This window comes from Pantherophis guttatus, chromosome 2 (genome assembly GCF_059756535.1).
Source record: "Pantherophis guttatus breed Tessera chromosome 2, ASM5975653v1, whole genome shotgun sequence".
In the NCBI taxonomy this organism is placed as follows: domain Eukaryota; kingdom Metazoa; phylum Chordata; class Lepidosauria; order Squamata; family Colubridae; genus Pantherophis; species Pantherophis guttatus.
In genome coordinates this window covers 221949702-221964710 of record NC_142064.1, presented here as the reverse complement: position 1 = coordinate 221964710, position 15009 = coordinate 221949702, and the positions used below count along the sequence as shown (strand labels likewise).

The 15009-nt window shown below is 36.4% G+C and overlaps 1 protein-coding gene across 2 annotated transcripts in view; it reads right to left on the bottom strand.

Moving 5' to 3' along the window:
* The window catches only part of ABHD6 (abhydrolase domain containing 6, acylglycerol lipase), a 44703-nt gene that overhangs the window by 25728 nt on the left and 3966 nt on the right, over positions 1-15009 (bottom strand). For both annotated transcript variants that reach the window (XM_034436351.3, XM_034436343.3), the window contains exon 2: positions 9742-9874. In XM_034436351.3, coding sequence (XP_034292242.1) covers positions 9742-9860 — 119 coding nt within the window. In that variant the 5' untranslated portion in view covers positions 9861-9874. The remainder of the gene's footprint in view (positions 1-9741; positions 9875-15009) is intronic.

Genomic DNA, 15009 nt, shown 5'->3' with positions numbered 1-15009 from the left:
GGGGGTGCTAAGTGGCAAGGAGGGTGGCCCCCACCCTTTGGCCTGTGCCTCACAGCAGTTACCTCCTTGCAAGCAAACAACAAGAAAAAACAACTCCTTTCAGCTTCAGCATAGGCTAATTAGCCCGTTGATTAGATCTGCCTCCCGACTCTCAGCTGATTTGCTCTCAGCTGTTTTGTGCAGGGCTTTGCTGCTTGCTTGCAAACAGTGCTGGAGCAGATTTTTTTTTTCCCCTAGCTATGCTGAAAAACAAAACTGAAAGTAAAGCAGGCTGTTGGCTTTGCTGTTTGCTGCAACGTTGGAAAATTAGGCAGAGGCAGATTTCTTTTCTTTTTCCTCACCAAAAAAGGTAGGTGCAAAGTAACAATGGGAAATTTAGGGCAAAAGAGGAGAGTTCAAGATTTAACACAAAAGATTAAAAATTAAATTAAAACACAAAAGAAAAAAAGCTCTATTTAACTAGGGAATTGTAATAATTGAGATACTATTAATTGTATATTGTGTTGAAAGCAGAAATGGTTAAATTGTGGTTTGGAGGAATATATAGGGGAAATTATTTGGTTTATTATTATTGGTAAATATAATTAATTGATTTGTAAGAAATTGGATTGCATGGAAATAATTGGAATATTTATGTTCATATTGATTAATATACAAAAAAGATAGTTATATAACTAATTGATTTATATTAAAATGTTGAATTTGTATTAAACAACTGTAATATTACATAATTAACTAATGTGAGGATGGATATAAAAATAGATGACAATGGGAAGGGGTATAATATAGAATAGAAGGGGGAAATTGAATTTGATTAAGATTAGAGATGAGGATGAAGGGTAATATTGGTTTTTTTAAAAAATAGATGAGGAATAAATATGGCAAAAAGGAAATATAGAAATTGTAAATTTAATTGAAATGACTAAATACTGTTTAAATTTGTGAACCGGCCAAATACTCTGTAAGAAAATGTAATGTAAGAAAATACATTGTATGTTTGTATGTGTGTTTCTAATTATTGCTGTTTATTCATATTTGTTCTCTTTTATTCTTTAAAGTTTAACAATTCATTCTTTATCTTAATATCTTTGTATTTGTTTGGGGTTGCCTTTCTTCCCTTTCATCTTTTTTATTGAGGACCCAGATTGTGGGGGCAATAAACTGACTTTGTATAAAATGTACAAAGGTATGAAGGCTATTGCTTAATGCATTGTAAGCCGCCCTGAGTCTCTGGAGAAGGGCGGCATATAAATCAATTTTTTTAAAAAAAAATTGTACAGCAATCTTTCTCCTCAAACCTACCACCTCTCTTTTTTCTTTCCTTCTTACTTTCTCTTCCCCCCTTCTTCTCCTCCCTACTTCCTCTTCCTTTCTCCTTCTCCTCCTCTCTTCCTCCCTCTTTTACCCTCACTCCTACTCTAATTTCCCTTCCCTTCCTTCCTCCCTTCTCTTCCTTCCCTCTCTCTCCTTCCTTCTTCCATCTCTCTTCTCCTTCCTTCATCCCTCTCTATTGCTGAATCCTTTTGTGCATATGGATTACTCAGAGGGCTGAAAAAGTTATTTTTGACTGGTCCTCGCACTTTTGACCACTCCTCGAACTTATGACTGTCCTCACATTTTACGTTTTTTGCCCTATCTTGTCACCATGGTGAGGAGAAGCAGTTGTGAAATGAGTGACATGGTTGTTAAGAATGCTGCACGGGCATAAATGTGAGGATGGTCATAAGTGTGAGGACCATCAAAAGTGCGAGGACCTATCAGAAATGACTTTTTTCAGCCCTCTGAGTAGTCCCTATACACATAGCCATGGCCACCCGGTCACATGACCAGCTAGCCACGCCCACCCAGTCACATGACCTCCAAGCCACGCCCACAAAATAAGCCACACCCACAGAACCGGTAGTAAAAAAAATTAGAACCCACCCCTGCTCTGCTACCATTTCCACATAATAAAACAGATTTTCTAACACAAACTCACTTAGGTCATGTTTATTCAGATACAAACGAGACAGACCTAAAGTACTTTTGATTTACACTTTAAAAGAGAATTAAAATAGCTGCTTCCTATCTACACTGCAGCACATTAGCAAAATATTAATCACTAGATATGTCAGCAAATTTTTTAAAGTACTTTTTTGTAACATGCCTTTCTTGTTATGGAGCTCTTTTCCTTTGCTATCCTTTTGTTCTGCTGCCATTAAACCCCTATGCTGGTTTAGAAATTCTTTTAAGTTTCTAAGAAATAGAACTGGGTAGGCAAAAGGTAGGGTAGCAGAGATGCTTAGATAGCAAAGTAACAAAAAAATAAAAACAAATGGACTTTTGCGGAATAACTAAAACAAGGATTTTAAATAGTTGTCTATCTCTTGTCAATATTAACCTACTTGAGTGCTAAAAATACCCCTAACCTGGCAGGGGGAAATATTCCGAACCTGGAACTCCAAGGTTGACTAAAAAAGAAGATGGGTCAAAAAGGCAAGATGGGGTCCATGGCCCCACTATTGTAGCCCTGCCCCTTTTATATGTGCATTGTGCATGCAATGTGTGTATTTTAAAAAACCAATATAGGGCTTTAATCATATAGATATCTTATCTTATCAAGATATCTTTTGCCCGCACCTCCCCACCCCCCCGACCATTGAAGATACCCTATTAAAACTCTGAGCCTTCCTCAACTCTCATCTTCCACTTAGGCAGCCCAGATACCTCTCCACAGTTCACTCCTCCAACTGGAATATAAAGGCTAGTATTCCCAGCCTTTAATTGGCAGCTCTACTACCTAGTCATCTCACACTAGTCCTTGCAGTGGTCGTTAGATTAACCAATATCTCAAAGGGCCACTATAAAGCTGTTTAGAGGGTAAATCAGTAGGAATCTCAACTCACTGTTTCCAAATCCCAATCAAATACTATCCACCAGAACCAGGGTGGATAAAAATCAATGATTTTTTTTAAAAAATCAGATTTTTTGATTTAAATCGGATTTTTTTGATTTAAATCAGATTTTTTTAAATAAAATGCTTTTTGAGGAAAATATATTACCATCCAAAGGTTATGCCATCATGAAATAAAGATTAGTTTTTTAATTATGTAGAATAAGGCTGTATATGTTTAAATTTTTTTGGTAAATAAATTCCATTAATCCATTCACAATGTCATGCTCTTCCAGAGGTTTTTGTAAGATTATTGGGCAGTTTCTCTGCCTACAAGATATTATCACAGATGCTTGGTTTACTTTTGTAGTTCTCAAAATGAATTTAACTCGGCAGAGATCACATGCCTCTTCTTCACAACAAAAATGTTATAACATGAACAGAGTTGAGAAAAAGACCTTAATCCTATTGTTCTACAAACCTATGAATACAGAATCAACCCCTTCAGTGCTAAGTTTCAAGAAGTTCAGTGAATAGAATAGAAACAATATTTTTCTGATTGTTTGGAGTGGAATAGATCTGCACAAGAAGAAAATGAAACTAAGTGTGAGGAGGAAGGGGCAAGCAGACAAGCAGTACAAAATGAAAGTGAAACTTTCTGAGCACAATACTGCACAGCCACAGACAGACAAGTCTTTGGATCTTTTTGTGTGTATGACCTGAGGTTTATCACATTCTTTCCTTGGAGGAAAAAACCTATAATGGCAGCAGGCCGTAAAAGAGACCCAGTTTGGCAATATTTTAATGAAGTTCCTTTACCTATCAGTAAGGCAGGCATGCGTGCAAACTGCAAACACTGCAACAAAGAAATGCAAGGCCTGGTGGCCCGAATGAGGCAACATCATGAGAAGTGCTGTGATGAAGATGACCAAAGAAACACATTTGAACAGGCAGGATCTTCAGGTTGGTAAACATTTTTATTGAATCATATTTCTAAAGACTGCCTTGAACTATCATGTTTGAGCAAAATTATATTTCTTATTATTACTGCATGTTACTGTCATTTAGTACAGTTATGAAGAAAAGCAAATATTCCTTTTGGGGCAGTGCTGTGTACAATAAGCAGAAATTGTATAAACAATAAAATAACAGCATTGACTTTTTTGTTTAGGGGAATTCATGGATTCTGGAAACTATCCACCTTCAAGATCACCATCCTCCTGTTCTACAGTTTCAGAGTTATCCATCCAGGATAGTGCTTCATTAGCATCATCATCATCAGACACCCACAGCCACATATCACTATCACCTAAAAGAAAGAAAAAACCCTTCCCTCCTGGAACCACCATAGATAAGTTTTGATAAAAACTAGCAGATTAGAAAAAGAGTTAATTGATGAAAAAATTGCCCAGTTTGTTTATTCAACGAACTCTTCTTTCCGTCTGACTGAGAACCCACATTTCATTAATATGGTTCAATCACTGAGACCAGGATACAGTCCACCCAGCAGAGCAGATGTTGCAGGGAAACTGCTGGATAAAGTATATGACAGAGAAATGGAGCAATGTGCAACAGCTCTGGAGGGTAGAATTGTTAACCTAAGTATTGATGGGTGGAGTAATGTCCACAATGATCCTATTGTATGTGCTTGTATAACAACAGAAGAAGGGAAAGTCTTCCTTGCACAAACAATTGATACGTCAGGAAATGCACACACAGCAGAATACTTACAAGAAGTGGCAGTAAAAGCTATAATAACATGTGAACAAAAATTCAAATGTCTAGTATGCAGTTTGGTCACAGACAATGCTGCAAATGTATCCAAGATGAGAAGAAATTTAGAAGAGCAGGAAGGGAATACAAAGCTAATAACATATGGTTGCAGTGCTCATTTGCTGCACCTCTTAGCCAAAGACTTAAGTGTTCCAGAAATAAAGACTAATGTTGTTGAAATTGCTAAATACTTCCGTAACAATCATTTTGCTGCAGCAGCTCTGAAAAGGATGGGTGGAACCAAGCTAACGCTCCTACAGGATGTTAGATGGAATTCTGTGGTGGACTATTTTGAGCAGTATATCAAGAACTGGCCTATTCTGATGACAGTTTGTGAAGAAAATCGAGATAAAATAGATGGCACTGTCACGGCCAAAATCCTCAATATTGGGTTTAAGAGAAATGTTGAACATATGCTGAGCATCCTGAAACCCATCTCTGAAGCTTTAAACAAAATACAGAAAAATAGCTGTTTTATTGCTGATGCTGTTGAAATTTGGAAGGAACTGAGTGAACACTTAAAAACGGAACTACACATAGACAGAATTAAATTACAAGCATTAAAAAAACGAATGGGACAAGTACTGTCTCCAGCTTATTTTTTGGCAAATATTGTCAATATCCAGTATCAGGGTCAAAACTTAAGTGCTGAGGAAGAGGAGTTAGCTATGACATGGGTATCCAGCAATCATCCATCTGTAATGTCAACTACAATAAACTTCAAAGCTAAGGGGGAACCATTCAAGAAATATATGTTTGCTGAAGATATTTTAAAGAAAGTCACACCAGTGAACTGGTGGAAGTCACTTAAGCACTTGGATTTAGAGACTGTTCAAGTAATGATTTCACTTTTAACAGCAGTAGCTTCTTCTGCAGGCGTTGAAAGAATATTCTCTTCCTTTGGACTCATTCATTCTAAATTAAGAAATCGTTTGGGACCTGATAAAGCAGAAAAGCTTGTTTTTCTTTTCCAGATTATGAACAAAGAAGAAGATGAAGATGACGAGTGAGCTATAGAGGACAGTAGTTTTTCATGTGTAGGCTGGGCTGACAGTCTAAATTTCTTAAAATATATATATTTTGTTTAGCCAAATTAGTTCACAAACATGGATGTTTGTTTAAGCAAATAACATATAACATGGATGTTTGTTTAAGCAAATAACATATGCTGTAATGTTATTGTTTCAGTTGAATAAATCTATTTAAATCGTTATTATTAAGGCAATGATTATTTTTCTCCTTCCTAAGTACAACAGAAAAGTTGTCCAAATATGAATGATTAACCTATTAAACTGGGGATAAAAAAACTAATATGAAAAGTTGTTATTCTAAAAATCTTCATCTACTTGCATATTAAAGTTATACCAGCAAGAATTAGTCTTTATGTAGAAAACTATGATTTAAATCAAGCCTTACTGACTAGTGATTTAAATCGTGATTTAAATCAGTTTGATTTAAATCAAATCTACCCTGACCAGAACTGACTAATCTCTAGGATTCCACAGGCAGTTTAAGATATATCTGATAGGACTGTCGTTAAATGAAAGTGGGATCCAAAGGATTGAGTTTGCCTAAGGCATATGACCGCCATCACTTTTTGAACCATGAAGGTCCTGCTTTGAGGTTTTTGACATTACGTTCTGAGTCCAAAAGTTCTTCTTTACACAAGGGACAATTTGTTCCTATATCAATATTTTTAGAAAGATGTTCCAAATCAACATTTTACTCAGGGCCTGCAGATGGACTAGCAATATATAGGACAGACTAACTGTCCAAAGGTGACATTATCTCTTGCACAGTATCACTACCAGCTGCAGCAGCCACTGGGAAACATTGAAGAATGAGGACCAAAATGTGGGCGAAAAAATAGAAGGAAAAAACTCAAGCCAACTCATCAGGTATCTCGCTGAGAAACCATCTACCTCAAACACAGTGGGAATGCTGGGGGAGGCAGGGAGAAAACATCTATTTTCCTTAGGTTCCTGAGCATTCCCCATCTGTATAAATTAAAGATTGACCCACATATCTTAAATATTGTTCATAGGTGCAGGTCCTACACTGCAACAGGTTTTCCCTAACCTAGTGTTTTCAAGAATAACAGATTACAATTCTTAGATTTCCTGGCTGGAAACTCCCAAGAATTTTCCCCCCATATCTGGAAGCCACCTATTAAATTTTGATAGGACACGAACACATCTGCCTTTGTAGGATGAGGAGAAGGATGATGGTATTGTCCCTGAACATTTCTGCCTTGAATTTCACTTGATTGTTGAAGGGCACCTAAACCAGGGCAATCAGTCCAGGAATTGAATTTTTCCAGCCCAAAGAATAAACATGGGCATACATTTGCTTTCACCCAGTCTCCAGATGAAGTGACTAAGATAAAGAAACCTATAATCCACAGATCAGTTTTGCAATTTATTCTTAAAACTCTATCTTTAATTGTTTCCAATTAGGAAAATGTTTCAAATCTGACTAAAACGGGAATTTCAATGCCCTTGAATTTATGGGGATAAAGTAAAAGAATCAGCATTTTGCGACTATGTGTATTTCCATGGCAAATCCGTGTCTATTTCCATGGTGAATCATGGCAAAGACAAAGCAGCTGTTTAGATTTCTTTTGACATAATTGTCAAGATCAAGTCTCAATCACAGTAGAGCAAAAGGGGGAGCTGGAAACAATGCCAAATAAAACAAAACCCAACTGCAGGTCTCTTATTGGCAATCTCTACATGTTTACTTCTACAGAACATTTAGATGAATTGGCAGGTGTTACAAGTACTGGCTGTTATTTATAATTCCCAAATGCCCCTTCGTGCATCATACATTTGAACCCATGTCTATTTACCTTTTAGGTCAGGAGCCATATACAGCCTTACAGCCCCAACTCCTGAACAAGCTGCTGGATCCAGGCAATGCAATTAGGTAAGCACCAAAACATCTATTTTATTAAAATTGATTAAAACATCCCAATGCTTCCAAATATGAAGCACAGACTTCCAGTCCCCTTCCTCCATCAATCCAGCCTACCCCCTGGTTTAAAGATCTGGGCAACCACAAAGAAAAAAGGCAGCTCCCAGACACAATTACTTTCTGCAGTGGATGGGGGGCGGGGGGGAGCACAAAAAAAGCCAAGAAAATATATTGCATAACCCTGGACTGAATGCAGACTTGGTGTTCTAAAAATAGGCCCACTAAAATTGGAGAGATACAAATTAATCATGCCCACCTTAAGCCTATTAATTTCAGTAAATCTATCTAGATATTATTAAGTCTGGATTCAACCTGGTACTGGGGGTTAATAATGCATTTACAGTGAAGCTATCCAATTTCCCAGATAGCCATATTCCAGAGAATGTGTTAATTTTGAGCTGTTTGTTCTTTTCTGATGGAAGAGCAGAAAATCTGTGCACCAACCAACAATGAAGAAAAAAAAGACAAAAATCAGCTATTGATGATATACAGTCCAGCAGGAATTGTTCCAAAGGGAAGATTCAACCAGGCACAAGAGAATCCCATAATGGTCACAGCAGCATTATGCTGATGAGTGTTACATATGTGAGAAGGAAAACCAATTACCTTGTTCTATTCCATGCTTCACAGTTAAGATAGCCCTTTTCTCCTTGTTCACAGGGGAACATGTCCTTCACTTTCCCTCTCATGTTCCTTCATCAATAATTCTCCTTGTGCTAAGATCATCAAAGATGATATTCTTATCCCACCTAACTTTTATTTATGCTTAATCATTTAAAATAGCTTGTGGATGGCTCCATTTGGTAAAGAATTGTCCCCATTCAAGGAAATAAGCTTTCGACATCTTTACTCACGGGGATCTAGTTTCCTAAATCAGGCAAAGTAACCTAGGTAATAATCTACTGCCTAGCAACCAAAACTAAATACATGCTTTGCTACTTAGATACATGCTGTTAAGAGAATTCTGAATTATACTAACTGAGCATTAACAGTAACAACAATTTTACAGGAGATAATAAGTACGTTCTTTGCCTTGAGTTATTTATAAAAATAATTAAGGCTGGACTTTAAAAAAACAACATAACATAATCAGTGACATGCATCCACTGCTCTTTGTAGAGTTGATCTCTGTGTAAAATACCATTGCTGGAAGATGTCTTATATGAGATTGGGTGTTGTGATCATTTAATGGTCCATATTATTATGATAAACCAGTAATATTCAAGGATTTCAGGCAGAGGTCTCCTCTACCACCTGACCCTAAAATTCTTTTATCTCAAGTTGTTCAGGATTGAATGAAGTACCCTTGCCAAGCAGAATAGCATTCTTCCACTCAGCTGTGGTTTATCTGAGGTCGGGATAGACAATTATTTTACAACTAGGTCTGTATGCATGCATAATAAATAACAGGGTGCTAGAATATTTTAATTCCTTCCACCTCTCATTTTCCCAACAACAACCATATGACGTGGGTTGGAATGAGAGTGACTGGCCTAGCTGATGTTAGGCATAAGATCGTATTTTCTCATCATGCCTAGAAGAAACTGACTTTAAGTGAATCTATGATTCAGACTTTTCAAAAACACTGCCTAACTAGGCTAATTTCAACATCTATGTAATTGGTATCTTACAACATTGCTTCTCAATCTCAGCACTTTTAATCTGTTTAATTCAATTCCCAGAACTCCCCAACCAACATGAGCTTCACACATCTTAAAGTTGTGAAACATTTTTCAATGTTTTAATCTGTTTAATTCAATTCCCAGAACTCCCCAACCAACATGAGCTTCACACATCTTAAAGTTGTGAAACATTTTTCAATGTTCATTAATGAACAGTTTGGAGGAGAAAGGACATCATGTTCCCAAAGGATTTAATCTTTAATATTTACACTAGGTTCTTACTTCTTCCCACCACAGGAACATCATGTTACATCTGGCATCATTCAGCAACCTCCAGTTTAGAATTTGCAGTGCCAAGAAAGCAGGTATAACAAGGTGGAAAGCAAGAACCCTTTTTGGAAGAAATGTAGCTTTCTTCATTTTAATTAAGCAAATGCCAGGCACTGCATATTTTTCTGTAATAGCAACAGAAACTGATGCCAAGCAAAATGAAAAGCTTACCAGTAATATATTTTGATCAGTGCTGAAGGCCACAGGAGGAAGGAGGCCACAAATGCCAAAATGGGAATGGCCAAAGTGCCTCCAGCGATTACAAACATGTTTAACACATCAAGATCCATCTTGCTTTCTTCACCTGCATGGATAAAAGAAGTAGAAATTAGAAGTCTGAAAGTAGCCAAGCAACAAAAGCCTGAAGGCAAAGCTGTAGAACAGATATTGTACAGGATCTCAGGCATCATTTCTGAGCTCTATCTGTTCTCTTTTTCAAATGTTCCAGGATACCAGTATTTTCCTTCAGTTAAATTTCAGGATCAAAAATAAAGGAGATGACTGAGTAAAGAGGGACATCTACAGGGAAATGTCTATAGGAGAGATATCTGACCAATGGGCAGCCAATCACAAAATCAACCTGGACAGCGGATAATCTGATTACTGAAATCCAAAACTCCCATTTCTCACTCTGACATATTGATTCCACTTTGGAGGCAGGATTCAGCAGAATCCAATGCACAACTAATGAAGAGACTAGAAGACTACACTTAAAAAATTAGTTCTCTAAACCACCAAATAAAACATTAAATTATTCAAGGGTTAGGTGTCAGCGTTCTGAGTAACGCATCTGCTAAAGTCCAAGGTAGGTAGATTCCTCAAAGAAAATGTTTATTGGATACATCATATCGGCACAGCTAGTGAAAACCAACTCTAAAAGTTCCCACAGTTTTTCCCTAGTTAAAAGAGCAAATATTTCCCTCCCCAGATGTCACCAGTCATATTGTCCATGGGAGTAGCTGGCGGGGGACTTGGTCATGCCTCTCCTCCCTCAACTGCCACCTGTTGGGATGACCTTGGTTCCCACCAGAAAAACTTTTGTTTTGACTATTAGCAAGCATATCTATTTCCTCCCTCCCTTCCCCCTCCCAGAGTTTGTGGCAACTATGAGGCAGCACAAGATGCCTTCAGCCAGGTTCGCTTCAGAGTTGACATTAGGTTTATTTATATTTTTTCAATTACTAATTAAAGAACAGTTGGCAAAGTTATATTTCTGATTTACATCTACACAACAAATTTCAATGCAGAGCAAACTCCAAACACTGTCAATGCAATATTGACCACAGATCATTTGCAAAACATACTTTACTCTTTCAGACCACCATCTCTGAGTTATTAAATACACTAAAGAAGCCTGTCTCTAACATAAGATCCTGTAATTTACGTCCACTAAAGTATACAATATTTAAACAAAGGCCAAAGTACAACTTGATGAATTAAAAACCCAGTTACCACATATAAAACAGATACTCAGTTAAAAGAGAATGAATTGACAAACACAGGTACTGTACGCTGGAATCGTATTTCACTGATGCTACAAAAGCATTCACAGAAACAATGGGTTGGGTTTCTCTTGGAAAAAGAGAGGGAAATGGCCAGATCCTTGGTTCTGGAAGAGCCTCTTCTTGGCTGCAAACAAACAGGCATGCAAAATTGCTTCTCTAGAGAAGTATCTTGAAAAGCTAATGGAGAAACAGGAGAAGAGGAAAGGTTATCCAAAAGACATACAACCTTAACTTGATTAACTCAATTGCAGGAAGTTCTTTTCTAGACAGAGTTGAAACCAGATTGCAACCTGAATGGGAGACGAAAAGTGGAGTGGATTGAACAGAGATATACTTTGAGAAATTAATGAGCGTTTTTTGGAAGCCTAGTTAAGTCAGATTTGCTACACATTTATAAGCTTATTTTTATGTTTAAGTCTGTATTTGTAAATTATGGAGGAGCTGTAAATCTCCAGTATAGCCTCTCTTGTAAAAAGAGACTTCAACAAAAGGGGAATAAAAAATATCACAAAGAGAGAAGACATAATGCATCCAGCTGAAAGGAAAAATGACTTCAAATGCATTTAGAACCTTAAGTGCATTTAGAATAATACTAAAAATACAACTGCAGAAAGGACAACTAACCCACAATAAGCCCTTGTTGCCACTCTGATGTTTTCTAATAAATTATCTTCCTTTTCTTTTAATAAAAATTTTCCTCACTCCTTGTAGGCTGAGAAAAGGATGCTCAGGATGTGTTAACATCTGCACAGCCCCCTGTATGCTCAGCAACCTGAAATTTAAATATATAACTTCTGAAAATCCGGAATGAGCAGGCTAATTTGGGGTTTAGATTTAGATTTTTCTATTGTTAAGAACTACGTGTAATTACATTTAGTGCTCAGGTATGAACAGATAAACCAGTTTCAGGTGGTTTTAACCTGGAGTACACTGACTCCTTGGATGGATTTCAGGGGATGGTGAATTAAATGGGGGCAGGATATTATTTTCACCAATCACTGATTGAAATTGAAATTTGTGTTTAATGATGAACACAGGAAACAAAGTTATGACCTCTAGGCTCCAAAAAAAATTTTAACCAATAAATCTCAGATAATTTTACATAATTTTATATATGTATACAGGTAGTCCTCCACTTACAACAGTTCATTTAGTGACTGTTCAAAGTTAGAACATCACTGGAAAAGGTGACTTATGACCATTTTTCACACTTACAACTGTTGCAGCATTGCCATGCTCACTTGATCAAAATTCAGATGATTGGCAACTGACTCATATTTATGACGGTTGCAGTGTCCCAGGATCATGTGATCACTTTTTGCAATCTTTTGGCAAGCAAAGTCAATGGGGAAGCCAGATTCACTTAACAACCATGTTACTAACTTAACAGCGGCAGTAATTCACTTAACAACTGTGACAAGAAAGGTCGTAAAATGGGGCAAAATTCACTTACTAACTGTCTCACTTAGCAACAGTAATTTTGAGCTCAATTGTGGTCGTAAATCAAGGACTACCAGCAAAGTAACATGTTTTTCATTTTAAAAAATTGTGATTTCTGCTGCCTCTAGGTATTGCCACATCCACTCTCCAGACTTTTTTGTCTTTCATATTATTAATATTAAGTCCGGGCTGTTGTATGTTAGGTTGAATTCTAAAATCCCAAAGCACTTTGGCTTCTTCATTTTCTATTACTTTGTCTTTTTTATGTTATTATTGTGATTGGTCACATAGTCCTTTTCCTTTCTTAAGGAAATTAATGTCTTTGTTTTGTTATTTTCTCCAGTTCTTTCTCTTCTCTTCTGCTGTCTGCAGGTACTGCCATATCCATTATCCACACTAATTTTTTTTGGTCTTTTTTTCTGACAATTGTTAAGCCTGGGGTGTTATGCAACAGGTGGTATAATTATGCACCATTAACCAGTGGGACCACTACAACTATTTTATGCCATAATCTTTCAATTTTGATTTTCAGATCTTCATACTCTGTGATCTCCAATTCTTTGTCTACTCTTCTATTGTCCTCTGGTATTGCCACATCTTTTATGCATGCTTTCTTTTTTACAACCACTGTTAAATCTGATGTGTTAGGAGCCAAGATTTCATGTCAATTTGCATTCATGTCAGACAAGTCTTAGTGGAAAAGTCAGACTAAGCATATCCAACAATCATTTAATATGGTAAAAAAACAGAAAAAGAATCCTATACCAGATGAAACATTGCCAAAGTGAACAAGGACTGTGACAGATGTTAAGAGTTCCTGAGCATCTGTCAACAAGTGGGCAACAGGACTCACAACCAGAGCTTCTAGCTCTGTAGGATTATTGGAAGAACAACAATCACAGCAAGACAAAAGTATACTGTGTTTTAAAATCACACCATTATGGCCAATTATAAATCAAAACCACCAAAGCAGGGATACTTAAAGTGAATGTTTGAGTGTTGGAAAAGAATTTCCAACTCAAGTACCACTGAACAATTATTAGCAAATTAAAGAAAATTCATTCCAGAAATAAAATATTCAGGCAGAGATTCACTAGAAAAATGGAAGAACCTTTGGAAATCATAAAGCAAAAAAATAATAACAATAGCGGGGAAAATCAAATACTGTGAAGCACAAATCATCCAATTTAAGCAAAACCAGCTATTTCAATAAGACAATTCTACCAAAGTATAAATGGCAATGTGGAGAACTAAACACAAAGAAACTAATCCAGGTTTGGAAAGGTCTATGGAAAATTCAAAAAGACTATAATAAAAATGCTGCATGGATAAAAGCATCTGAAGATGAATTTAACAAAAATTACAGGGAAAAACTATCAATAAGAGGAGAAAAGGTTGAACATTGAGTGAAAAGGACTAAACATGGAACATCTCCTGAAAATAATCAGTCGCATGTCTTTTGGTTCAAATATCTGACTAGCTTACATTTAATTATAGCTAAACAGCTTAATGAAATATTGCATAAAGGAGATATCAGCAAATGAATGATTTTTAAAAACCTAGTGAAATGGACAGCACCCAGAAACTAGAGACATAACACACTCACCTACAATATTATATTTCTCACACTCACATAATAGCAGACAACATAATCAAGATTATTTAGAAGAAAATATCCTTCCAGTAGAACAGAAAATCAAAGATCAACTTTTGATTGATAAAATGGTTTTGGAGAATTGCAAGACAAGGCAAAAAAAAACCCCAAACAATTTACATATAGTCTTGATTCATTACCACATTGTTGGATCATCAATGTTTGGAAACAACTGACATCAGAAAAAATATTAGAATGTTTATAGAAAAAACAATGAAGCACTGGAGCACAGAATTGATGGTTGGAAATGAAAAATATGGGCTTATCAACATTAGGGTAGGAATTTTCCAGGGTGACTCATTACCACCCTATTGTCATTGTTGTGATCCAGCTTTCAGTGATTTTGAAGAAAACAAATCACAGCTATCCCACAGCAAAAAAAAAATGCTAATAGAATCTCATATTTCTTTTATAAGGATAATCTGAAGCTTCATGGAAATTCGAAAATCAAAATCCAGTCTTTGACAAATACTGTAAGAATTTTTAGCAAATATATATAGCAGTAGAATTTGGTCTAAAGAAATTAGTTACAATAGCAATAAAGCAGGATAAAATCAAGAACAGTAATGGAATCAAGATCAAATCTGAGTTGATCAACCGGGACCAGAGATTTACTGTTCCAAGTTTTTGGACTCATACTGGAACTCATCTTCTGGGAACTTCTCTCTACTGGAATGTGTGCTTTGGGAATGGAATCAAAATGTCAAATGGAGTTGTAAGGGTGAAGCCTACAAGTATCTGGGTATTTAGAGTTGGATAACATCAAACGTGGACAAGTTCAAAATGTGAATAATAAAGAATACATCCAAAGAATGAGAAAATTGCTAAAGACAAAATTGA